The 24026-nt window shown below is 42.6% G+C and overlaps 1 protein-coding gene across 1 annotated transcript in view; it reads right to left on the bottom strand.

Moving 5' to 3' along the window:
- Positions 1-1334: 1334 nt before the first annotated feature.
- LOC140191284 (inactive tyrosine-protein kinase 7-like) overlaps positions 1335-24026 on the bottom strand; it is a 211542-nt gene continuing 188850 nt past the window's right edge. Inside the window, exons 17-20 of the mRNA XM_072248558.1 lie at positions 17714-17794; positions 16567-16718; positions 13713-13891; positions 1335-2577 (exon numbers count right to left, since the gene is read on the bottom strand). Of these exons, the coding sequence (XP_072104659.1) occupies positions 2417-2577; positions 13713-13891; positions 16567-16718; positions 17714-17794 (573 nt within the window). The 3' untranslated portion in view covers positions 1335-2416. The remainder of the gene's footprint in view (positions 2578-13712; positions 13892-16566; positions 16719-17713; positions 17795-24026) is intronic.

Here is a 24026-nt window from a genome sequence, read left to right as displayed (position 1 = left end):
AGCTAGTTCCTTAGGTGGAAGAATAAAAAAACTTTTAAAATTGACAAAATACATCAGTATGTGATGGCTCAGGAACCCCAGCGGGTAAACCTACAGGAAGTAATTAGGTCTGTTAATGTATGTGGTTCAGTGGACAAGAGGGCTGTGAGTGTAGAGGGCTTTGTAGGAACTACATTTGAGAGATATACTTGCTTTGGAATTCTGAGAAGAAAGTAATAGTGGCCAAGATCACCAGGGTATGAACAGAAGATTCTGTAATATTAACAAGGAAGCTGCTTGGAGGCATTTTCTTGAAATTGGCAAATCCAGAATAAGGGGTAAAGTCCCAGGACGAGAGGACAATAACAAGGAGAGATGTTGTGTCAATGCAGCATTTACAGTCCTCCTAGGACAGGAATTCCAAATATTTGCAACACAAGTGAAGAGGTGAAGGCGCAGATCAGCTCATTGTAATAATATAAATTATTTTAAATGTACAAGCTTTATTAACAGAAGTATAGATTAGAAAAACAAAAGTTACGCTGGAGCATTGCCTTCATTGTTGATGGATGTAAAGGCCTTGATGAAAGGATACAACGGGTGAAGATTTTGCTTTGCAGAGAGACGAGAACAGCTGGGTTATCCTCCTTAGAACACTGATGGTGAGGGAGGAGTGTAGAAAGTTAAAATATATTCAAAAGTCACAGAAGTTGGGATGGTGTTCCAAAAGAGGCATTTTTTCCAAAGGTACATGGTGATGAGAGATGAGGGCTCCCCACAGGACTGACTAAATCCGGAATCTGGTTCAACAGTGATTTTCAAAAATAAATTGGATTATGAGTTATACGAAAATAAATATTAGTGTTTGCAGGGATGGACTGAGTTAATGAAACAACTTGCCAACGGTCAGAGATTGGAGTCAGAAACAATCAACTGGAAGACCTTCTCATCTCACAATATTGTCCACATGGTACAGTGGTTCACACAGATACAAGGCCTTGGCCAACCTATCTTGTCATTGTGAGACACACACACATATCACACACAAAGCCTTGTCCAGCCTCTCCGCTAGTGTGAGGGAGAGGGAAGAGGCCTTACCCAGCCTCTCTCCTCACTGAGATACACACACATACACACACACACAGCCTTGTCCAGCCTCTCCTCTCACTACGAGACATACCAGTCACACTCAGCCAGCTTCTATGACACATGTTCTATGTGACCTGTGTCACTCTCATCTGTGACTGATGTTGGACAGGCCATCTTCCTTTTCCCTGCTGTGCTACAGGACTCTTTGTAATGATATTCCACAGCTGCATAAAGATGAAACCAAGTACCAAAAATTGTCAACTTTATTGACAGCAGCATTTTAAAAAATGACGGATATGAAACCAAATACAGAAGCCAAATACGAGCAAAAAAAGTTATTCAAGTTTAAAAAAAAATCTATTTCAGCCAAGGTTTATCTCTTTACATACTTTTAAAAAACTGAAAAACTTAATACAAAAAGGTCTTGAAAAGAAATAAAAAGAAACAGGAACTTTAATTTCTTAAGTTTTGAACATTGATAAAAAAATTCCTTCATTGACCAGGCACTTGGTTCAGTATAGATTTGCCTATATGTAACACCAGTTCAATACTGGCTTTAGATATAGTGTTTTTGCTTGTAAATATATGTTTAAAGGTTAACATACATAAAATAAACTTTAAAAAAGCCAAATAAACAGTACCATGATAGAAAGACTAGATCACTGAGAACCTATTAGTATAAATAGAGGCTTCTCAAGCTTATTTCTACAGCAAGAAGTGTTGATGACATGAGCTCAAGCATCATGCGATCACGAACAATCATGCAGCAGACAGCCGACACGTTTGCAGTTCATGATCGTCTCTCAGTTTCTCTGAATGTGATTAGATATCCAAGATCAACTGTGCACAGTTCTTGCATTTTGGAAATAAATAATTGATTAAGGAAATTTATTCAGCCTCATAATTTGCTGGTTACAAGATCAATGATTGTGCTATTTTAACAGTTCCCACCTGAGACAGTGGGTGGAGTAATTGATACTCATTGCTCTCATTCAATACACTGGTCATTCTGTCTTGTTGCTGTTCTCTGCCTACCAGAACTCAGCTGATGGCTTTGGAGGTGGTTATCCCAAGCTCTTGTACCCAACAGACTAAAATTCTCCACAGCAAAAATACATGTACAAAGGTAGCAGAGGACAGAAGCCTTACGAAATGGCAGTCTGTAGTGTTGACCTTAAGGCAAAAGGACCCTGGAATTTGAGATGCTCATTTCCTTGTATGAATTAATAATAAAAATAAAGGAAAAAAATTAAAAATATCAGATACAGCCAACAAACCCAAAGGGATGCCTTCCATTCCTGAAACACTGTACATGATACACAATTATGGGAACAGTTAACAATTCCCCTCACACTTTGCTGTCAGCAGGAATTTCACCAAGAGTGTTGGCAATCTCACTGAAGGATGGACGGTCCTTGGGGCTGGCTGCCCAGCAGTGTTGCATCAGTTTGTGGAGTTTGGGTGGGCAACCTTCAGGTGCAGAGAGTTTGATTTCGTTGTTCTGTACACCTGGAAAACAACACAACCTTGGGTCATCTTCACATGAAAACATGTTTCACCTCAACTTCTTCCATCCCACCCACCATTTGATGCAGAAATTCAGTAAGTACCACCACTGCCTTGGGATATCCATCAGCTGTGCAAAACTTCACTTCTACGATGGCTTAACCTCTCATGGTGTAAGCAGGACTGGTGAAACATCTCCCTACAATTTGTACAAAAGAATTAGGGAGACCTCCCTGGTGCTAACTATCAAATAAGCAGTTCTAGTTGTGCATTTTGTTAATCACACAGCACAGAAACTGAACTTTGACCCCAACTCGTCCACACTAACCAAGATTCCTACCTAAGCTAGTTCCATTTGCCCACATACTGTACCTCTACATGAAGTTGCCCCGCAGATCCTCCTTAAATCTTTCCCCTCTCACCTTAATCAAATGCCCTACAGGCTTTGATTCCCTTTCTCTGGGGAAAAATATAAACTGCAACCACCTTATCTATGCCACTTAAGATTTTATACACCTCTCTATGGTCACTCCTCAGCCCCCTACACACCACGGAATAAACTCATACCTTGTTCAATCTAACTCTATAACCCAGTTCCTTGAGTTCTGACAACATCCTTGTAAATATCCTCTGCACTCTTTCCAGAGAATGACATCATTCCTATAATAAGGTAAATACTACCAAAATAAAATAGGCAGTGTTGCTTCTCTAACCTGCACCTGGCCTCAACGTGACAGTACAGGAGGCTGCGGACACACGTCATTGTGGGAGTGGGAAGTGGAATTAAAATGGCTGATCACCATGAGGTCATAGCTGATGGAGCACAGGTGCTCGAAGTGATTCCACAGTCAGTGCCATGTCTCACCAATGTGGTGGAGACCACTCCAGATACAATAAACAATCTTGTTGGATTCATATGAGAAGTGCTGAATTACCTTGAAGACCTGTTTAGGCCCTTAATGGTGGTGAGGGAGGTGGTGTAACATTTGGGATGGTTACAGAGATAAGTGCCTGAAGGGGATCAGTGGACAGAAAGTCATCCCTGTGGAAAGCAGAAAGGGAAGAAGAGAAGATGTGCTTGGTGGTTAAAATAAGTTGGAGAAGGTGGAAATTGGATGTGTAGGCTTGTGGTCTGGTAAGTGAGTATAAGGAAAACACTATTCCTGTCATTATGATAGGGATGGAATGAATGCAGGCATGCAGGACATGGAGGAGATGTAGGCGAGGGCTGCATTTATTGTAATTTTTAATCCAATACACTTCTTTAATCCAAATATAACCTCACCAATATCTTATTCAACTGGAACACAGCATCTCAACTTCTATACTCATTCCCTTGACAGACAAAAGCCAAAGTGTCAAATGCCTTCTTTGCCAGTGTGTACATGTAATGCCATTTTCAGGAAACCATATGATTGTATTTTAAGATCACTCCATGCTACCATACACTGCAGAAATCCAACGTTGGTTTGACATCCAAGTATGTAACACCTTGCATTTATCAGAATTTAAATAATTTGCCATTCCTCCTTATTTATTCGTGACTAGGATACATTATTTGGTACTTAGTTAAAACTGCAGCATGGTTCCAATTAATTGTTCCATAAGGTGGACACTTGACAAAAGCCACAACAAATAATTGCAGAGATGATTGAAATCTATTTAAAGCTACAAATAAAATAATTTCTTTATTTAATTACAATTAAACAATTGTTATCAACAATTTTTGGAGTGTACATTAGGAGTCCAACTCTTCACTGCTTCATTACTTTTTCACCTTTCAACGAGATGGATGTGCTTGGTACAGTGACATCAGCTTCTCAACATCAGGTTGAATGTCACTCAGGAGACTCAGATCCCCACATTCAGTCCGTTTTGTTGCTTTATCATAAGACCCAAGCACAGAATTAGGCCATTTGGCCCATCCAGTCTGCTCCACGATTTAATCATGGCTGATCCTTTGCTCCTCTCCTCAGCCCCACTCCCCGGCCTTCTCCCCCAACCTTTGATGCCGTGTCCAAGCAAGAGCCTATCAATCTCTGCCTAAATACACCCAACGACCTGGCCTCCATAGTGGACTATGGTAATAAATTGCACAAATTCACCATGGTTGCTTTGGAAGAAGTTGAGTGACTGCACTGAAATCGGCTCCACAAGGCAATAAAGGACATCTTGACCTTTTGCCACAGTGCTGGATAGCGTTCAGAGATTTCTTTTTGTAACCAAAGTCCTGATGTGAATTTTTTGGATCTCGCCTTCAGCTCAAAGTCATTTCATAGTGAGATCAGTTCTTCATTCAGCCTTCCTGTTAATTCCTCATGACAAGCCTTCTGCAATGAATTTATTACCCAATCTGGAATTTGGATCAAAAGGAGATCCTGACATCTTGCTGACATGTCTTGATGTAGCTCACCCAGGTGGCCACAATCTACTTGAAGATCTAGTATTCTTTCTTTCTCTTCCAATTCAGAGAGGCTCAGAAATTGGAAAGGGTTGTGACGGCCAATGCTGCACTTAAATAGAGTTAACGTAGAAATGTAGAGATGCTTGATAACATTCCAATTGCTGAGTTACCGAAGTTAAACTTTTTCAAGAGCTTCAATCATTTCAATAAGACTCTCATCATTTCCTTGCAATTGAAGATTGATTTAATTGAACTTTGTGAATAATTCTTATAAATAAGCAATGTCATGCCTAATATTCTTGAGTTGACTCCAAAATTAAGCATTCAAGTCTTCAAGATAAAAGTGTTTAATGATTTATGGAGCAGATCACTTAGGTTTTTTTGCGATAAGATGTTGACTATCGATTACAGAGTGTATCATAAATATGTTGGGTACAGCTTTTATTTCAGAAAAGTAATAACCCCACGGTGGTGTCCTTTCATTGGTGGTGCACAAGCAAGGATGTTAGTGAGTGGAATGTCTTTCTCTTTGAAAAATTGCTCAACAACCTGAAACATTGACTCTCCCTTCATATCTGTTTCTAATCCCCTTGCAAATAACACTCTTGAACCATGCTTTTTTTCTTTTATGAAGTAAACATAACCAAGACGCAAAGATTCGTTGCCTGGCAAAGTTGACTCATCCAACTGCACAGCGAACTCCATTGTCCATAGTACGTTTCACAATGTGTCTTCCACATTAGACGTTTCACCTATATGTCTTTGCCAGTTGTCGCTGAGCGGACTCATTTTAATTATTTGGTCTAGTGACTTGGCAAAACTGTACTAAGAACTTCCTTTACTGCTGGCAGAATAAGTTCTTCTCCAATTGTACAATCAATGAGCAATGAACTGTTGTGTTAAGCATGCCAACCATCACTGCATTGTTGTAAAGTGCTAGCAAACAGATTGAATTGTTTTCCATTTCTAAAAGTTTTCACAAAGTGACGGAAAATAAGCCAAGTTATCGTTTGCTTTATAGAGTGTACTCTCTTCAAATGTTCAAGGAGCCTGGATGATTTCATTGCCTCAGTGGGAGAAAGCTTTTTCACACAAAAGATGCATTGGCTGCTGTTGTTTGCTCAGTACTGGTATAAATCCATATTTCATATTCTCTGCACTTTTCCATTTGGTCTGCTTCCATTTCCATTATGGATTAGTGACCATAGTCAAATCACCTATTATTTAAATACAACCTCAAGCGCTGTGATCAATAAAGGGGAAAGTGATGATATCATCATAGCTCAGGCAAAATCCGACTGATTAAAAGTGCATAACGTGAAGCAGCGACATCTCAGTTGGGCCGTGGGCTAGAGAAATGCGGTCAAGACGATTCAAAACGGCAACTTTACCCCAATGCCAAACAGTTCAGATTTCTCGTGAAATGTCAAATACCAAAGTACCACATTGCTTTTCAACAACCATAATGCACTTTAAGCTAAGTCCACAAGAAAGGTGGGTTAGCAAGAAATGATTGTGTGATCATTGTAATCAATTATGAGGCACTGAGAATCAAATACTTACAATAAATAATTAATTTCTTAAATTAAGCCTGTATTCCCTCAGCTGCTCCCAATGGCCCCTTTGGAACTCCCATTGCCCCAGGAAGGAGGGGCAATATTGCTCATTTCGGGAACCATTGCTCTATCAGTTCACTCCAGGTGAAAAAATCATTCTCAGGTCTCCTTTAAATCTCTCCTCTTAAACCTGTGCCTTTAATTTTTGATTCCCTTTCTCTTGTAAAAAGATTGAATGCATTCACCCCATCTATGTCCCTCATGATTTTATATGCCTCCATAGTTTCACCTCTCATTCTCCTATGCTCCAATGAATAAAGGCCTAGCCTGCACAACATCTCCCTCAATTCAGTTTTTGAGTCCTGACAACATTCTTATAAATCTTCTTTGTACTCTTCAAGAGTTGAATGTTTCTTACATCAAACACCCAAAGCAGAACATCAAACACCCAAAGCAGAATGATTTTCTCAATCCACACTGAGGCAACTATTACTATTAATGTTTGGCCAGGCAAACAGTAAGACCGGGCTGGATATGGACCTTCTCTCAGGAGGTGGCTCATTTAGCCTGAGCACATTAAGTCTGAGCTGGAATAGGAGTCCAGATCATCCTTTGCTTCTCCCAATTTATACAAGCTACCTTATTTTGGTTTACTCCTGGTTTGGGAACGTTTTTTTGGTTATTATTTGACAATACTGTGCATGTTCAATTACTCAAAAGAAAACCAGGTAAATATAAAATCTTCAGGTTTTTATAATAAATTGCCAAACATTAGTAAAGAGAGTGACAGATATTACTGCCTGCATCTTCACCCCTCCGGGTGATGTCCCACATTACCCTGTCACATTACAGGTATCAAACAAATATGACTGGTAATATCTTAAAATGCATGGTTGGCATCATAAAATAGAAAGCCATTAAGATTTCTATGACTACAAAAATGTAAAAGAAGATGACAAAATTCAAAGTAAATTTATTATCAAAGTACATGCACGTCACAATTCACAACCCTGAGATTTGTTTCCTCGCAGGCATACTCAGAAAATCCAAGAAACAATAGAATCAAAGACCACACCCAACAGGACAAACAAATAACCAATGTGCAAAAGACAACTAACTGTGCAAATACAAAAAAAAAGATATAAATACCAAGAACATGAGATGAAGAGTCCTTGAAGTGAGTCAATAAGTTGTGGGAACAATTCTGTAATGGGATGAGTGAAGTTACTGGTGATCTGAGTTCAGAGGCTCCTGTACCTTCTTCTTGATAGCGGCAGCAAGAAGAGAGCATGTCCTGGGTGGTGGGGGCCCGAGGATGGATGTTGCTTTCCTGTGACAGCGTTTTGTGTGGATGTTCTCAATGACGCGGAGGGCTTTACCCGTGTTGAACTGGGTCGTATCCAATACGTTTTGTTGGACTTTCTGTTCAAGGCCATGATGCAGCCACCCAATCACACAGCTACAGGTTTGTCGAAGTTTTAGATGCTGAATCTTCACGAACTACTAAGAGAGTAGAGGCGCTGCTGTGTTTTCTTTGTAATTGCACTTACTGCTGGGTCCAAGACAGATCCTCTGAAATAATAAAACCAAGAAATTTAAGATTGCTAACCCTCTCCACCTCTGATCCCCCAATGAGGACTGGCTCCAGTTTCCTCCTCCTGAATCAGCTCCTTTGTCTTGCTGACATTGAGTGAGAAGTTGTTGTTATGGCATCACTCAGCCAGATTTCCAATTTCCTTCCTCTATGCTGATTCACCACCACCTTTGATTTGGACGCCAGTTGTGTTGTCAGCAAACTTAAATATGGCAATGAAGCTCTGCTTTGCCTCACAGTCATAAATATAAACTGAGTAGAGCAGAGGACTAAGCAAAAAGCCTTGTGGTGCATCTGTGCTGATGGTAATCATGGAGATGTTGCTGAAAATCTTAACTGACTGAGGTCTACAAGTGAGGAAACAGAGGATCCAGTTGCATAAGGATGTGTCAGGGCCATTGTCTTGAAGCTTATTGATTAGCTTTGAGAGGATGATAGTGTTGATAGCTGTAGTCGTTAAAGAGGATCCTGATGTTTGCATCTTTGCTATCCAGATGTTCCAGGGTTGAGTGAAGAGCCAACAAGATAACACCTGCTGTGCACTTGTTGCTCTGGTAGGCAGATCCAGGTCACTTCTCAGGCAACAGTTGATGTTTCATGACCAACCTCCCAAAACACTTCATTCAAGATACAAAAAGGTCCAGGTATGATCTAAGGTAATCCATTTTACGGGCAAAGTGATAATTCCGAGCCAAACTTGAATCACTGAAGGATGCTCAACAGTTGTCTTACAAAGTGAAACTAAGTGACATAGGTGATAATGAGGCTTTGCTCCCAGATGTGCTCAATGCCGTCTATACTCGCTTTGACCGTCAAAACATGGCGGGACCTTCACAAACTTGAATATGGCATTGGAGCTCTGCTTAGCCTCATAGTCAAAAGTGTAAAGTGAGTAGATCAGGGGGCTAAGCACACAGCCTTGTTTTGCACCTGTGCTGATGGAGATTGTGGAGGTGTTGTTGTTGCCATTGAGCATGTAGGAGGGAGACTGAAAATCTGGCCGATTGGTGCCATAACAACCACCTCTTCCTCAATGTCAGCAAGACCAAGGAGCTGATTATTGACTTCAGAAGGAAACCAGAGGTCTGTGAGCCAGTCCTCATTAGAATGTCAGAGGTGGAGAGGGTCAGTAACTTTAAATTGCTCAGTGTTATCAATTTGGAAGACCCATCCTGTGCACAGCATGTAAGGAGAAATGCGAATAAAGCACAGCGGAGACTCTACTTCCTTAGGAGCTTGTGAATTTCAGCATGATATCTAAAACTTTGACAAACTTCTATAGATGTGTAGAGGAGAGTCTGTTGTCTGGCTGCATCACAGTCTGTCATGGAAAAGCCAATGTCCTTGAACAAAAAAATCCAACAAAAAGTAGTGGATATGGCCCAGTCCGTTATGGGTAAAGCCATCCCCACCATTGAGCACATCTACACAAAGTGTTGTTGCAGAAAAGCAGCATCCTTCATCAGGGACCCCCACCACCCAGGTCGCACTCTCTTTTCGCTGCTGCCATCGGAAGGTGGTACAGGAGCCTCAGGACTCACACCACCAGGTTCAAGAACAGTTATTACTCCTCAACTATCAAGTTCTTGAACCACAGGGATAACTTCACTTGCCTCATCACTGAAACGTTCCCACAATCTTTGGACTCACTTTCAAGGATTCTTCATCTCGTGTTTTCAATAATTATTTATTATTTCTTTCTTTTTGCATTTACTGATTGTCTTATAGTCCAAAGTAAACTGGTTGAACACCCAAGTTTGTATGGCCTTTCACTGATTCTATTACTTTTACTATTCCAGTATGGATTTATTGAGTATGTACAAAAGAAAATCATCTCAGGGTTGTATATGTTGACTTTGATAATATATTTACTTTGAATTTTAAATGTAAAAACTATCTTCATGACCCTACCCAGCTGTCCCTGCCATTTATTCTCCTTGACCCACTAAAACTTGACCATCCAATGTGCATTACCTGACACTTGTCTGGATTAAATTTCTTTTAATAATCACTAGATTCTGGAATGGTTCCTGAGGACTGCAAAATTGCAAATGTCTCTTCCCTCTTTAAGAAGGGGGAGCAGGCAGAAGAAAGGAATTCTTTGAGGAAATAACAGGTGAAATAGACCAAGGAGAGTCAGTAGATGTTGTTTAGTTGAATTTTCAGAAGGCCTTCAACATGATGCCACACGTGAGGTTGCTTAACAAGATAAGAGCCCATGGAAGGATAGAAGATTGGCTGACTGGCAGGAGACAAAGAGTGGGAATAAAGGCAGCCTTTTCTGATTGCCTGCTGGTGATTAGTGGTGCTCTGCAGGGGTCGGTGTTGGGGCGGCTTCTTTTTACATTGTATGTCAATGATTTGGGTAACGGAATTGATGGCTTTGTGGCCAAGTTTGTGGACTATACGAAGATAGGTGGAGGGGCAGGGACAGGTGGTTTTGAAGAAGCAGGGAGTCTGCAGAACTTAGGACAGATTGGGAGAATGAGCAAAGAACTGGCAGACAGAATACAGTGCAGGGAAGTGTATGGTCATGCACTGTGGTAGAAGGAATAAAAGTGTAGACTATTTTCTAAATGGGAAAAAAATTCAAAAGCAGAGGTGCAAAGGGACTTTGGAGACCTTCTGCAGGACTCCCTAAAGATCAACTTGGAGATTGAGTCAGCAGTAAGAAAGGCAAATACAATGTTAGCATTCATTTCGAGAGGAATAGAATATAAAAGGCAAGGATGTAATGCTGAGGCTTTATAAGGCATTGGTTAGACCACATTTGGAATATCATGAACAGTTTTGGGCCCCTTATCTAAGAAAGGATATGCTGGCATTGGAGAGTGATAGAGGAGGTTCACAAGAATGCTTCCATGAATGAAAGGGTTAACATATGAAGAGTATTTGATGGCTTTGGGCCTGTACCTGCTGGTGTTTAGAAGAATTACGGTGGTTCTCATGGGAAGCTATCAAATATTGAAAGGCCTAGACAATACATGTGGAGATGTTTCCTCTAGTGGGAGTGTCTAGGAGCAGAAGGCACACCCTCAGAATAAAGGGACATCCATTTCCAACATAGATAAGGAGGAATTTCTTTGGCCAGAGTGTGGTGAATCAGTGGAATTCATTGCCATGGACAGATGTGGAGGCCAAGTCACTGAGGAAATTTAAAGCAAAAAGGTTCTCGGTTAGTCAAGGTGTCAAAGGTTACAGGAAGAAGGCAGAGAACAGGGTTGAGAAAGATAATAATAACCCATGATGGAATGACAGAGCAGACACAACGGACCAGTGGCCTAATTCTACTCCTATGTCTCATGGTCTTAATTCTATCCACCACTACTCAGCCTAGTTTTCCATCTGGCATGTCCCACTGTATTCTTAGACAAGCCTCTTCACTTTCTCTGATTCCAACAGTTTTCACATTGTCTGCAAACTTACTGATTATACCACCTGCATTACTATTAAGTCAATAATACATACAGTATTATAAACAATGGTTCCAGCACTGATCCATGTGGTATGCCACTATCTACTGACTTCATCAGAGAAACTCATCCACCAATACTTGCTGCCTCCTATCACCAGCCAGTTTTGGATCCAGTTCACTAACATGCCTCAGATTCCTTGTGGAACTTGTCAAAGCCTTACTGTATTCTGTGTTAGCCATACATATTATTAATAAGGGCACGGTATTATCTATCCTCCAGTCTACTGGCTACTGCAGGTGCAAAGCTCTCCATGAGAATCCTATCAATTTCCAGCTTGCTGCTCTTAGTATCCTGGGACAGATCCATCTTAATGTGTCCCAATATTTCAAGCACCTCCTCCTTTTTGATACAATTGATTTCCCAGCCCTCACCCTCACATCCTGATCCTCTCTTCAATGAACCATCCCTCAACCTCCAACCTCTGCCCACCTTTGTCCCTTTTCCACCACCTCCTCTCTTCCTCCCCCCCGCCGACTTTCTAACCTGTAGCCCAAGCCTTCAGCGCACCCAACAACTCTCCACTACCCCCCATCCCATGCAGAAAAGACTGTCTTTAGATGCAGTGAGAGCGTGTTGGTGGGTCCCATTGCACAATTCCCAAGCTGGGGCAGATTCATTTTTTGACAGCCTTCATCATCATTCAGTCTATAGAATATCTGGGCAGAACAGTACCAATTAGCGCAACACTGTAAGTAAGGAGTTTGTGCATTTTCCTCTGACCATGGGGTTTTCGTCCAGGTGCTCTGGTTTCCTCTCATGTTCCAAAGACATATGGTTAGGGCTAGCATTAGTAAGTTGCTATGTTGGGTATGCTATGTAGTCGCGAGAAGCATGGCAACACTTGTGGGCTGCCCCTAGGACTGTGTTGGGTATTGATGCAAAATGACACATTTCACTGTATATTTCGATGTTTCAATGCACTTGTGACAAATAAAGATAACCTTTTCTTTAATCTTTCTTTCCATGAACTACATCTTATGGGGACCATGTTTCCTGGGCTTCTCTTCATCATGTGGCAGCAGGCAAACTTAAAACTGGTTAAAATTAACAAAGAATGTGCATTACCATTTCTGGAATTAGCTGTGGTGACCACAAATGTTTGTTGTTTAAAAAACTTCTGGGTCACTTATGCAGAACAACAGTCAAAGCAGTGAAGTGCAAGTGTACTGGGAGGAAAAAGAGATCAGATTGCACCATGGACACTGTCCCGTTCCAGTTCCGAGCAATGAAGGCCACGTAAAGAAGAGTGGGGAGAATCAGGGATCTGAGGTCTGAGACAGTCCTGCCAGTAACAGAAAATTCAATTGAGATTGACATGTGGATTAACTTTCCACATGGAGATAAAGAACACTAGCTTTCAATCAATTATTGATCTGGATCCCCTCCCTCCCCCCAAAAAAAAAAGAATTGGCACTTGCTTTTCCTCAGAATAATCTGCAAGACATCGATAATTATCCTTTAGTAGGAAGGTTTCGCCCTGATACTACCTTCTGATGCAGATGAACAGTTCCCCAGCATTATTTGGCAAGCTTAATATTCTCTAATGTCCACCATCAGACATAAAAACATTCCAGTCATTTCATTTTTAAGGGACCTTGCTTCTGGAACAACAGTATCATTCTGCACCACTGAATATACTTGAAAATAATTGCAGAGTGTGCTCCAAATTTGACTGGGTGCCACAGTAATGCAAGTCAATTCTTGTCATCAGTCAGAACTTTACACTGGAATGGAATTTGTGGACTTCTCATTGGATAGTAATCAGGTTCCCTTGCCCAACTCTAATGGGCCTTGCTGGTATTTACAGTTTACAATCAAATAGAGGTTTAATCAGATATTATTTGTGGTCTAAAAACCAAGTTTCTTATTAAGCTGCATTTACATCAGGTTACTTGGAGTTTGTGGTTATTTACAAATTTATCAATCTTTAACCCAATAGTAGTAAATCTTAACAAAATATATAGGTCCCTGAGATATAAACTAGAGAAATAGAAGAAATGGATCATATTTACAGACTGAACTGTGACATTCTGCTTCTGCCTCAATCCTCTTCCCATGATGGCCCCAAGGAAAGAGACAAGTTGAAAAGAACAATGAAGAAACAATACCTGTTAATACTTCATCATCACTGAGATTAGAAAATGGCAGCTCCCCCTGTGAGAAGATTTCCCACACAAGGACACCAAAGGACCACACATCTGACTTTGTGGAGAAATCATCGTCAAATATAGCTTCAGCAGGCATCCAGCGCAGTGGAATCCATGCTTGGCGGAAATGGTAATATTCACTAGGAGGCAGAAATAGTTTAGTTTACATTTATGAAGCATTCATACAGTACACATTAACCCACATACAGACTTACATCATGGCTGATCATCTGAACACGTGGTTTTGAGAAGAATCTCAAGTCTAATGGTTTTGTTATGATATTAGTTGAGGGAATAACCCCAAAGCTAAATAATGCAGAGGCTGGAAATGTGTGTTAAAAAAAACAAAACAAAAAAAAAACAAAAAACACCTTCATTCTGAAAATCCCACGTAGTTCAAGCAGTACCTACAGAGAGAAACTATTAATGCTTCAGGTTAAGGACCTGACATCAAAACCGGCATGGTGTGAGCAGAATTATCTGCAGCTTAATGTGAAAAAGACTAAGGAGCTGGTGGTAGACCTGAGGAGAGCTAAGGTACTGGTGACCCCTGTTTCCATCCAGGGGGTCAGTGTGGACATGGTGGAGGATTACAAATACCTGGGGATACAAATTGACAATAAACTGGACTGGTCAAAGAACACTGAGGCTGTCTACAAGAAGGGTCAGAGCCATCTCTGTTTCCTGAGGAGACTGAGGTCCTTTAACATCTGCCGGATGATGCTGAGGATGTTCTACGAGTCTGTGGTGGCCAGTGTTATCATGTTTGCTGTTGTGTGCTGGGGCAGCAGGCTGACGGTAGCAGACACCAACAGAATCAACAAACTCATTCGTAAGGCCAGTGATGTTATGGGGATGGAACTGGACTCTCTCACGGTGGTGTCTGAAAAGAGGATGCTGTCCAAGTTGCATGCCATCTTGGTCAATGTCTCCCATCCACTACATAATGTACTGGTTGGGCAGAGGAGTACATTCAGCCAGAGACTCATTCCACCGAGGTGCAGCACAGAGCGTCATAGGAAGTCATTCTTGCCTGTGGCCATCAAACTTTACAACTCCTCCCTTGGAGGGTCAGACACCCTGAGCCAATAGGCTGGTCCTGGACTTATTTCATAATTTACTGGCATAATTTACATATTACTATTTAAATACTTATGGTTCTATTACTATTTACGGTGCAACTGTAACGAAAAAGCAATTTCCCCCGGGATCAATAAAGTATGACTATGACTATTTGTAGAAGGGAAAAGGGAGTGAACCAAACACAATCTAAAACATAAAACACAAATTACAGGAATCAGTCAGGTAGTAGTACTTGTGGAAAAGAAAACAGAATTAACTTTCCAGGCCACGAGAGTTCAGTCCTTATCTCCAATTTTCTCAAAAGATGCTGTCCGGCAACTGAAAAATTCCACCACACCCCAGTTTTATTTCAGTAATAGCCAGGATAAATGACTCCACTCCTTTGACAAATGGTACAGAATCTTCTGCACCCGTTTAAAAGCCCTACATTATGATATACTACCAGGAAAGTTCATGATATTCATGGCTTGTTTATGGAATTCATAGAGAATCTTAGAAGAGCAGGCTGTAACCTTGCGTTTAACAACAATCCTCATGTGGTGGAGCTGAAAAAGCTGATGAATATGCTTTATATACAATACTGTGCAAATGTCTCAGGCACATATATGTAGCTCGAGCGTCGAAGACTTTTGCACTGTATTCTATTTGTCACTGTGGACCAGAGAGTGAGGTTTGTAAATCTGGCAAGAGTTCTGTAACAGTTTCATTTCCAGTAAGATGAAAAATGTGAATTGGCTCATGCACACTAAGGTGCAACAGCAACCTATTAATAGACATTTTTCCTTGTGGGTGTCTGGTTAAGAAGTGCACCTGTCATCCTTAGTAGCTATTTTCTTGTCAGTCAGTGGGCAAGTTCAAGTCCCATTCCACGAGGAGCAGATTACCGAAACAGTGCTCAACAACAGAATTTGTGTTTTGTTGGAGGATTTAATTGAACATTTAAATGTACAAAATACTCCACAACATATCTTGGAGAAACAGATGTCCTGGCTAAAAATTTCCTCAACCAACAACATACAATAAAAAAATTTATTTGAATATTCACTGTGCACCTCATTGGGTCAAGGCGAACAAACATTCACTGACTCTAGAAAGATAATGTTGAGTCAAGAATCCTGAACAAATGACAGGAAACCTGAACTCTTCTCATAGTGTGGAGTCCAGCTCATTCACCACCCAGATGCTGACCACACAGGTTTTCTGAAAATCATCACCTGATGATTCCCATCACAATTTGGGCACAGATGCTGTACATTGTCATTCTTGAACATTCCTACTTTCCTAGAATTGTATTATCTCAAAGTAACGGAGAATGAAATGCCCAATCTTCTTAAAAGAAACTAGGAATGGAAAATAAATGCCAGTCCTATCCACTTCCTTAGAACAATTCATAACAACTTCACAACAAATTTCACATATGTCAGTGACAATAAACCTAATTCTGGTTCTGAAACCCAGATTTAGAACAGTTACCTTTGATTAAGTTTGGGAAAAGCAGGAATCAGTTTATATCTTTGTAGGTGGCCAGTATAATTACTTTTTTTTTTATAAAATGATCATAGCAGGTTGTGGAATAATCACAGCACTTCATGATAATATCCATGTTGGAGGATACCCTTCTGAAAAGCTCTGGTTATGGATATCTAATAATGAAGGTTCTGTGGAAACCCAATCCAATACAATTCCCAAAAGGAGACTGAGCCCCATCAATTGCAGGAGTCATTTCACATACCTGTTGTACACGTCCTTACTCAGGCCAAGTGCTGCCACTTTAACCTGTCGCTGTGCACTGATCAGGCAGTTTCGAGCAGCCAAATCCTTGTGTACAAAGCGATGGTTTGACAGGTATTCCATCCCCTCTGCTACCTGTGTGCAAATATCTACCTGGAAAAGAATTTTAAGAAGTGGTGTGAAAATAGATCATAGGCCGGACTTCTGGGTAATCCTAGTTTAGTTGATTTTAGCTGGCCTCAGTAGTCCTGGAGTCAAAGGGATTGACCAAGACCCCGTTACTCCACATCAAATGGAAGGCATGCCAAAGCAGATCTCTGTAACTACGGTCAAATAAAAGCATTTACATTTTTAAACATGAAGAGGCTTCAATCCAGGAGTGAATGTCACCTGTTCGAAAACAAGGTGGTTAAAATCTTGATCAAAGTGTCATGGAACAGGGAGAACACAAGACACAACAGCAGCAGCATTAGACCAAACAGCTCCTCCATTCAGTAAGATCACAGCTTTCCCACATTCTGCCCATTAATCTCCACCTTGGATATATCTAATACCACTGCCTCCACAGCTCCCTGGGGTACAGTACTGCAGTGATTCACAGCCCTCAGAAAATAAATTCCTTTTTGTGCATCAGACTTAATGAAAATACTGAGACATTCTCTCATTGAGACAAGTTCTGAGAGGAGCTCAACAAGATAGATGGTGAGAAGATGACTCGGAGACGATCTACATAGAGGCACAGTTTCAGGATCAGGAGATGCCCATTTAAGTCAGAGATAAGGAGGAACAACTTCTTTCATTCAATCATTAATCCTTGGAACTGTCTACCCCAAAATGCTATAAAATCTGTATCACCGAACACATTTAAATCACAGTTAGAATTTTGAGATATAGGGGAGATTGATGATTGTGGGATAACAGGCAATAGGGTGAAGTCAAGCCAATATCAATGACTGTGAACTTACTGAATGGCAGAGCAAGCTTACACAGAAGTTTAAATAGACAAACATACAGTTTTGCTCCAAGTTTTGGAATACCACTGAGAAGATACTTGCCCATGTGGAAATTTAGCATTCTTCCAATGGCTGAATTCTAATAATACTTCAAATGATTTTAATACTTACAAATATAAATTATTGATCTAGTACCTTTTGTTTCAAATTTAATGGCTGCGACTTGATCTTCTCTTCACTGCCCTTCACAATACGGAGGAACTGTTTGAGGTCTCCCTGGAAGAGAAGTGGCAAAATTAGAGTGGTGAGCAATGACTGTGTTGGAAGCTGGATGGGCTGAGCAGAGCCAAGTCAAACCAAACCAGGGTGAAACCGATAAATTAGTTTATTATTGCCCCATAAGACATACGCACAGAATTCAGCCATTTGGCCCATGCCCAGAAGAAGAGAGGAGGAGGGAGGGAGAGGGGGGGGGGGGGAGAGAGGGGGGAGAGAGAGAGGGGGGAGAGAGAGAGGGGGGAGAGAGAGGGGGGGAGAGAGAGGGGGGGAGAGAGAGGGGGGGGAGAGAGAGGGGGGGGAGAGAGAGGGGGGGGAGAGAGAGGGGGGGGAGAGAGAGGGGGGGGAGAGAGGGGGGGGAGAGGGGGGGAGAGAGGGGGGGAGAGAGGGGGGGAGAGAGGGGGGGAGAGAGGGGGGGAGAGAGGGGGGGAGAGGGGGGGGGGAGAGAGGGGGGGAGAGGGGGGGGGGAGGGGGGGGGAGGGGGGGGGGAGGGGGGGGAGGGGGGGGAGGGGGGGGAGGGGGGGAGAGGGGGGAGAGGGGGGGAGGGGGGGGAGGGGGGGGAGGGGGGGAGAGGGGGGGAGAGGGGGGGAGAGGGGGGGGAGGGGGGGAGGGGGGGGAGAGGGGGAGAGGGGGGGAGGGGGGGGAGGGGGGGGGAGGGGGGGGGGAGGGGGGGGGAGGGGGGGAGGGGGGAGGGGGGAGGGGGGAGGGGGAGGGGGGGGAGGGGGGGAGGGGGGGAGGGGGGGAGGGGGGAGGGGGGGAGGGGGGGAGGGGGGGAGGGGGGAGGGGGGGAGGGGGGGAGGGGGGAGGGGGGAGGGGGGGAGGGGGGGAGGGGAGAGGGGAGAGGGGAGAGGGGAGAGGGGAGAGGGGAGAGGGGAGAGGGGAGAGGGGAGAGGGGGGGAGGGGAGAGGGGGGGAGGGGAGAGGGGGGGAGGGGAGAGGGGGGGAGGGGAGAGGGGGGGAGGGGAGAGGGGGGGAGGGGAGAGGGGGGGAGGGGAGAGGGGGGAGGGGAGAGGGGGAGGGGAGAGGGGGAGGGGAGAGGGGGAGGGGAGAGGGGGAGGGGAGAGGGGGAGGGGAGAGGGGGAGGGGAGAGGGGGAGAGAGGGGGGGAGAGGGGGGAGAGGGGGGGAGAGGGGGGGAGAGGGAGGAGAGGGAGGAGAGAGAGAGAGAGAGAGAGAGAGCGCGCACGCGCGCCTGTGGTATGTTAAATATCTGGTGAATGAGTCGTCTTTGGGGTACTGCAAGTCTGTGTCTTTATTGATGCTTTGCTGCACGCTTGAGTGTTCGGTGGGGGGATGCCAATCCTTGTTTGCTGGTGGGGGAGGGGGAGTCATTGCTTTGTTGCTGCTTATGCATGGAAGAGGGGAGTTGGGGGGGCCTTGGGGTTCTAACGTTTAACTGTCATTCATTCTTTGGGGCACTCCTCTGTTTTTGTGGATGTTTGTGAAGAAGCATAATTTCAGGATGTATATTGTATACATTTCTCTGACATAAAGTGTACCTATTGAAACCTATTGAGTCTGTTCCGTCATTCAATCATGGCTGATCCTTTTCCCCCCCCTCAGCCCCACTCCCCGGCCTTCTTCCCATAACCTTTGATGTCGTGTCCAATCAAGAATCTATCAAGCTCTGCCTTAAATACATCCAATACATCCACTGCTGCCTGTGGTAATAAATTCAACAAATTCACCACCCTCTAGCTAAAAAAATTTCTCCACATCTCTATTTTAAATGGACGCCCTCTATCCTGAGGCTACGCACTCTTGTCCTAGACTCTCCCACCATGGGAAAATCCTTTCTGCATCTACTCAGTCTAGGCCTTTCAACATTCAAAAGGTTTCAATGAGATTCCCCCCCCCCACCCATCCTTCTGAATTCCAGCGAGTACAGACCCAGAGCTATCATTCCTTGTGTGATAACCATTTCATTCCCAGAATCATCCTTGTGAACCTCCCCTGAACCCTTTCTAATCCCAGCACATCTTTTCTTAGAGGAACCCAAAACTGTTCACAATACTCAAGGTGGGTCTCACCAGTGCCTTATAAAGCCTCAGCATCACATCCTAGCTCTTGTATTCTAGACCTCTTGAAATGAATGCTAACATGGCATTTGCCTTCTTCACCACTGACTCTGCCTGCAAGTTAACCTTCAGGGTGTTCTGCACAAAGACTCCCAAGTCCCTTTGCATCTCAGGGTTTTGGATTTTCTCCCCATTTAGAAAGTAGACCGCACATTTATTTCTTCTACCAAAGTGCATGACCATGCATTTTCCAACATTGTATTTCATTTGCCACTCTCTTACCCATTCTCCTAATCCAGCTAAATCCTTCTGCAGCCCACTCATTTCCTCAACATTACCTGTCCCTCCAAGAATCTTCATATCATCTGCAAACTTGGCAACAAAGCCATCATCTAAATTATTGATATACAGCATGAAGTGGTCCCAACACTGACCCCTGCGGAACACCACTAGTCACTGGCAGCCAACTATAAACGCATCTTTTTATTCCCACTCGCTGCCCCAAACCAATCAGCCAATGCTCCAACCGTGTTAGTAGCTTTCCTGTTACATCATGGGCTCTTAACTTGGTAAGTAGTCTCATGTGTGTCACCTTGTCAAAGGCCTTTTGAAAGTCCAGATATACATCCCCTGAATCCCCTTTATCTATCCTACGTGTAATCTCCTCAAAAAATTCCAACAGATTTGTCAGGCAAGATTTTCCTTTAAGGAAACATTGCTGATTTTATCCAATCTTGCCCTGTGTCACCAAGTATTCCATAACCTCATCCCTAACAATGAACTCCAACTTCTTCCCAACCACCGAGGTCAGGCTAACTGGTCTACGATTTCCTTTCTGCTGCCTTCCTCCTTTCTTAAAGAGTGGAGTGACATTTGCAATTTTCCAGTCCTCTGGCACCATGCCAGAGTCCAATGGTTATTGAAAGACTATTACTAAGGCCTCCACATCTCTACTGCTACCTGTTTCAGAACCCTGAGGTGCAGTCCATCTGGTCCTGGTGACTTATGTACCCTTAGGTCTTTCAGCTTTTTGAGCACCTTCTCCCTTGTAACAGTAACTGTACTCACTTCTCTTTGCTCACACCCTTCAACATCTGGCACACTGCTGGTGTCTTCTACAGTGAAAACTGATGTAAAATATTCATTTAGTTCATCTGCATCTCCTTGGCCCCCCTTATTATTTCTCCCGCCTCATTCCCTAGCAGTCCTATATTTACTCTCATCACTCTTTTGCTTCATACCTGAAAAAAAACTTACAAAAAACCTTTGATATTGTTTGCTAGCTTGCTTTCATATTTCATCTTTTCTCTAAAGATTCTTTTAGTTGCTCTGTGTAAGATTTTAAAAGCTTCCCAATCCTCTGTCTTCCCACTAATTTTTGCTCTCTTGCATGTCCTCTCTTTTACTTTTACATTAGCTTTAACTTCCCTTGTCGGACACGGTTGTACTATTTTGCCATGTGAGTATTTCTTTGGTTTTGGAATACATCTATCCTGCACCTTCCTAATTTTTCCAAGGAACTCACACCATTGCCGCTCTACTGTTATCCCTGCCAGCATCTCCTTTTAATTTACTTTGGCCAACTCCTCTCTCATACCACTATAGTTTCCTTTACTCCACTGAATACCGCTTTGCCAGACTTTACTTTCTCACTATCAAATTTCAAGTTGAATTCAATCATATTGTGATCACTGCCTCCTAATAGTTCTTTTACCTTAAACTTCCCAATCACCTCCAGTTCTTTACACAACACCCAATTCAGTATAGCTGATCCCTTCATTGGCTCAATGATAAACTGCTCCAAAAAGCCATCTTGTATGCATTCAACAAACTCACTCCCTTGAGATCCATTCCCAATCGGCCCGCAAGTTGAAATCTCCCATGACAATCAGAACATTGCTTTTTTGACACGCCTTTCCTGGCTCCTGTTGTAATATGTGATCCACATCCCAGCTACTGTCGGGAGGTCTGTACATAACTGACATCAGGGTCCTTTTACCATTGCAGTTTCTTAACTCAACCCAAACTATTCAACATCTTCCGATCCTATGTCACATGTACTGACTACAATGAAAAAATCTATACAGGTTACTTCTTTATATTGCATGGAGGTAATGCAAAGGAAACAATAACAGAATGCAGAATAAATTGTTTCATTGAAAGTGTACTGCAAGGAGACAAAGTGCAAGGCTATAGTGAGGTAGATTGTGAGGTCAAGTGTCCATCTTATTGTAGTGGGAAACCATTCAATAAACAGGAGGGAAGAAACTGTCCTTACGCCTGGTAGTATGAGCTTTCAGCCTTTCGCATGATCTGTCCAATGGGATGGCAGAGAAGAGAGAATGTCTGGACTGGGTGGGACCTTTGTTTATATTGACTGCTTTACCAAGGCAGCTTGAAATGGAGACAGAGACCATTGAGGGGAGGCTGATATTTATGGTGTGCTAAGCTGTAAATACAACTCTCTGCAGTTTCTTGTAGTTTTGGGCAAAGTAATCAGTATACCAAGCTATTGTGATGCTGAATGTAGCAGTCCACTATGCAACCAGATCCACCATCATAAATATACTCCATATCTTTCAATCAAAGAAATAGAGCGGCAGGGGAAGCCATCTAGCAAATGAGTCCATGCTGGCATTGTCCGGATTAAGCACAAGAATACACTTTGCTCTTCTAGACAAAAGCTAGTTTACCTCAGGCTATTTAAGTAGATGAGGAAATCTATGGGAGTGAGGAAGGAGTAGTGGGACAGCAAAAGGATGGGGGGGGAGGAGAGCTGCACAGATAGGGAGGAAGGAAGAGAGGGTAAGGAGATAAAGAAAGGGTAACTGAAGGAGGATGCAGGGAGTGGGGAGCACCCCAAGGCACAGGAGGCTAAGTAGGGAAAGCTAGCTTGTTGAGTGGTGGAACCCAGCATGACATCAGGAAGATGATGGGCCAAGAAATGTGGGGCTAAATTAGAAAATGTGGGTAAAAACAAAAACAAAAGAACTGCAGACACGAGAAACCTGAAACAAAATGAAAAATGCTGTAAACACTTAGCACAACAGTCTGCATCTGTGGAAGGAGGAAGAATGTTAATATTTCAGATCAAAGAGTCTTTGAACTGATATAAACAAAAAAATACATTGTTTTGCTGAGTGTTTCCACCATTGAAAACAAGGATTTCTTTGTCTGTTAAAGTGAAGGCATGGTTTAATCAGAAACAATGGTAGCTTATTAAAGAATAACAGAATGGCAGGAATTGCTCAATGCAATGATGTGGCATTGGGATCTTGAAGGACTGCGAGTCTTCAGAAGATGCACACAACTAAAGACATTGAAAAGTTAGTGGTTTACCAACAAGAACACATTCCATAATCAGGGCCGACCTTGTATTCTGCTTGTAACCTGGAAACTGATCATAGCTTTTGACACCCTCTACTGAAAATGGAAATTTGGCTCAGAGATCATGTTGTTAACTTCAGGTGATAAGGTCCAAATCTCTCACTCCTGACTACAACATAGAAACTGCAAGAAACACAAGTGGTAATGTGAAGTGACGTTAATGCATGGTTTAGGTTGTGATATCTGATCTAATAACTAATCATGACTGAATGTGTTAAAAAAAGAAACAGTATTAGGGTGAGCATATGAATAGTGTTTGACATCTTTAATAATTATAGATGCAAGTTTCTATAATTCCTACTGTAATGTACAGTATTAGTGTACTTCATAACCTTTCATAGTCCAGGACATTCAACCAATCAACACAACTGGAAGTATTAGTGCTCTTGTGGTACAGGAAATAATGTTCCACCAATGGAAATGAAATAATTAGTGAGTAACACTGTTTCGTTTAGCTGTATTCAAGGGTAGTCATGTATGGCTGAATGTCAATTAAAGTTGATCTTGTGATAAGTGTTTTCATTGAACATTGAGTATGACACTATTTGAATTCCCTTGATCTTCTTTGAAAATTCACCTTTCAGATTCACCTCCGGAGGGAGATGTTACCTCAACTTACAAGCTTCAACCAAAGGATAATACAGTATTTCCTCAAAATAGCAGAGAAGTGTTGGTATAAGTTGGGTGCTTAGGTCTCCACATTGAACCTTGATCTCATGAACCCCCAGAGGTAAGCTTGGCTTGACGCCAAGTATGAATCACCAGTTCAGATAAAAGCAAGCACTGATTTATATACGTAATTTAACTTGGAGACTGCTTGCAAACTATGA

This window comes from Mobula birostris, chromosome 2 (assembly GCF_030028105.1).
Source record: "Mobula birostris isolate sMobBir1 chromosome 2, sMobBir1.hap1, whole genome shotgun sequence".
NCBI classification, from domain to species: Eukaryota; Metazoa; Chordata; class Chondrichthyes; order Myliobatiformes; family Myliobatidae; genus Mobula; species Mobula birostris.
Note: the sequence above shows the minus strand (reverse complement) of the source record. Positions and strands in the feature narration are given on the sequence as shown.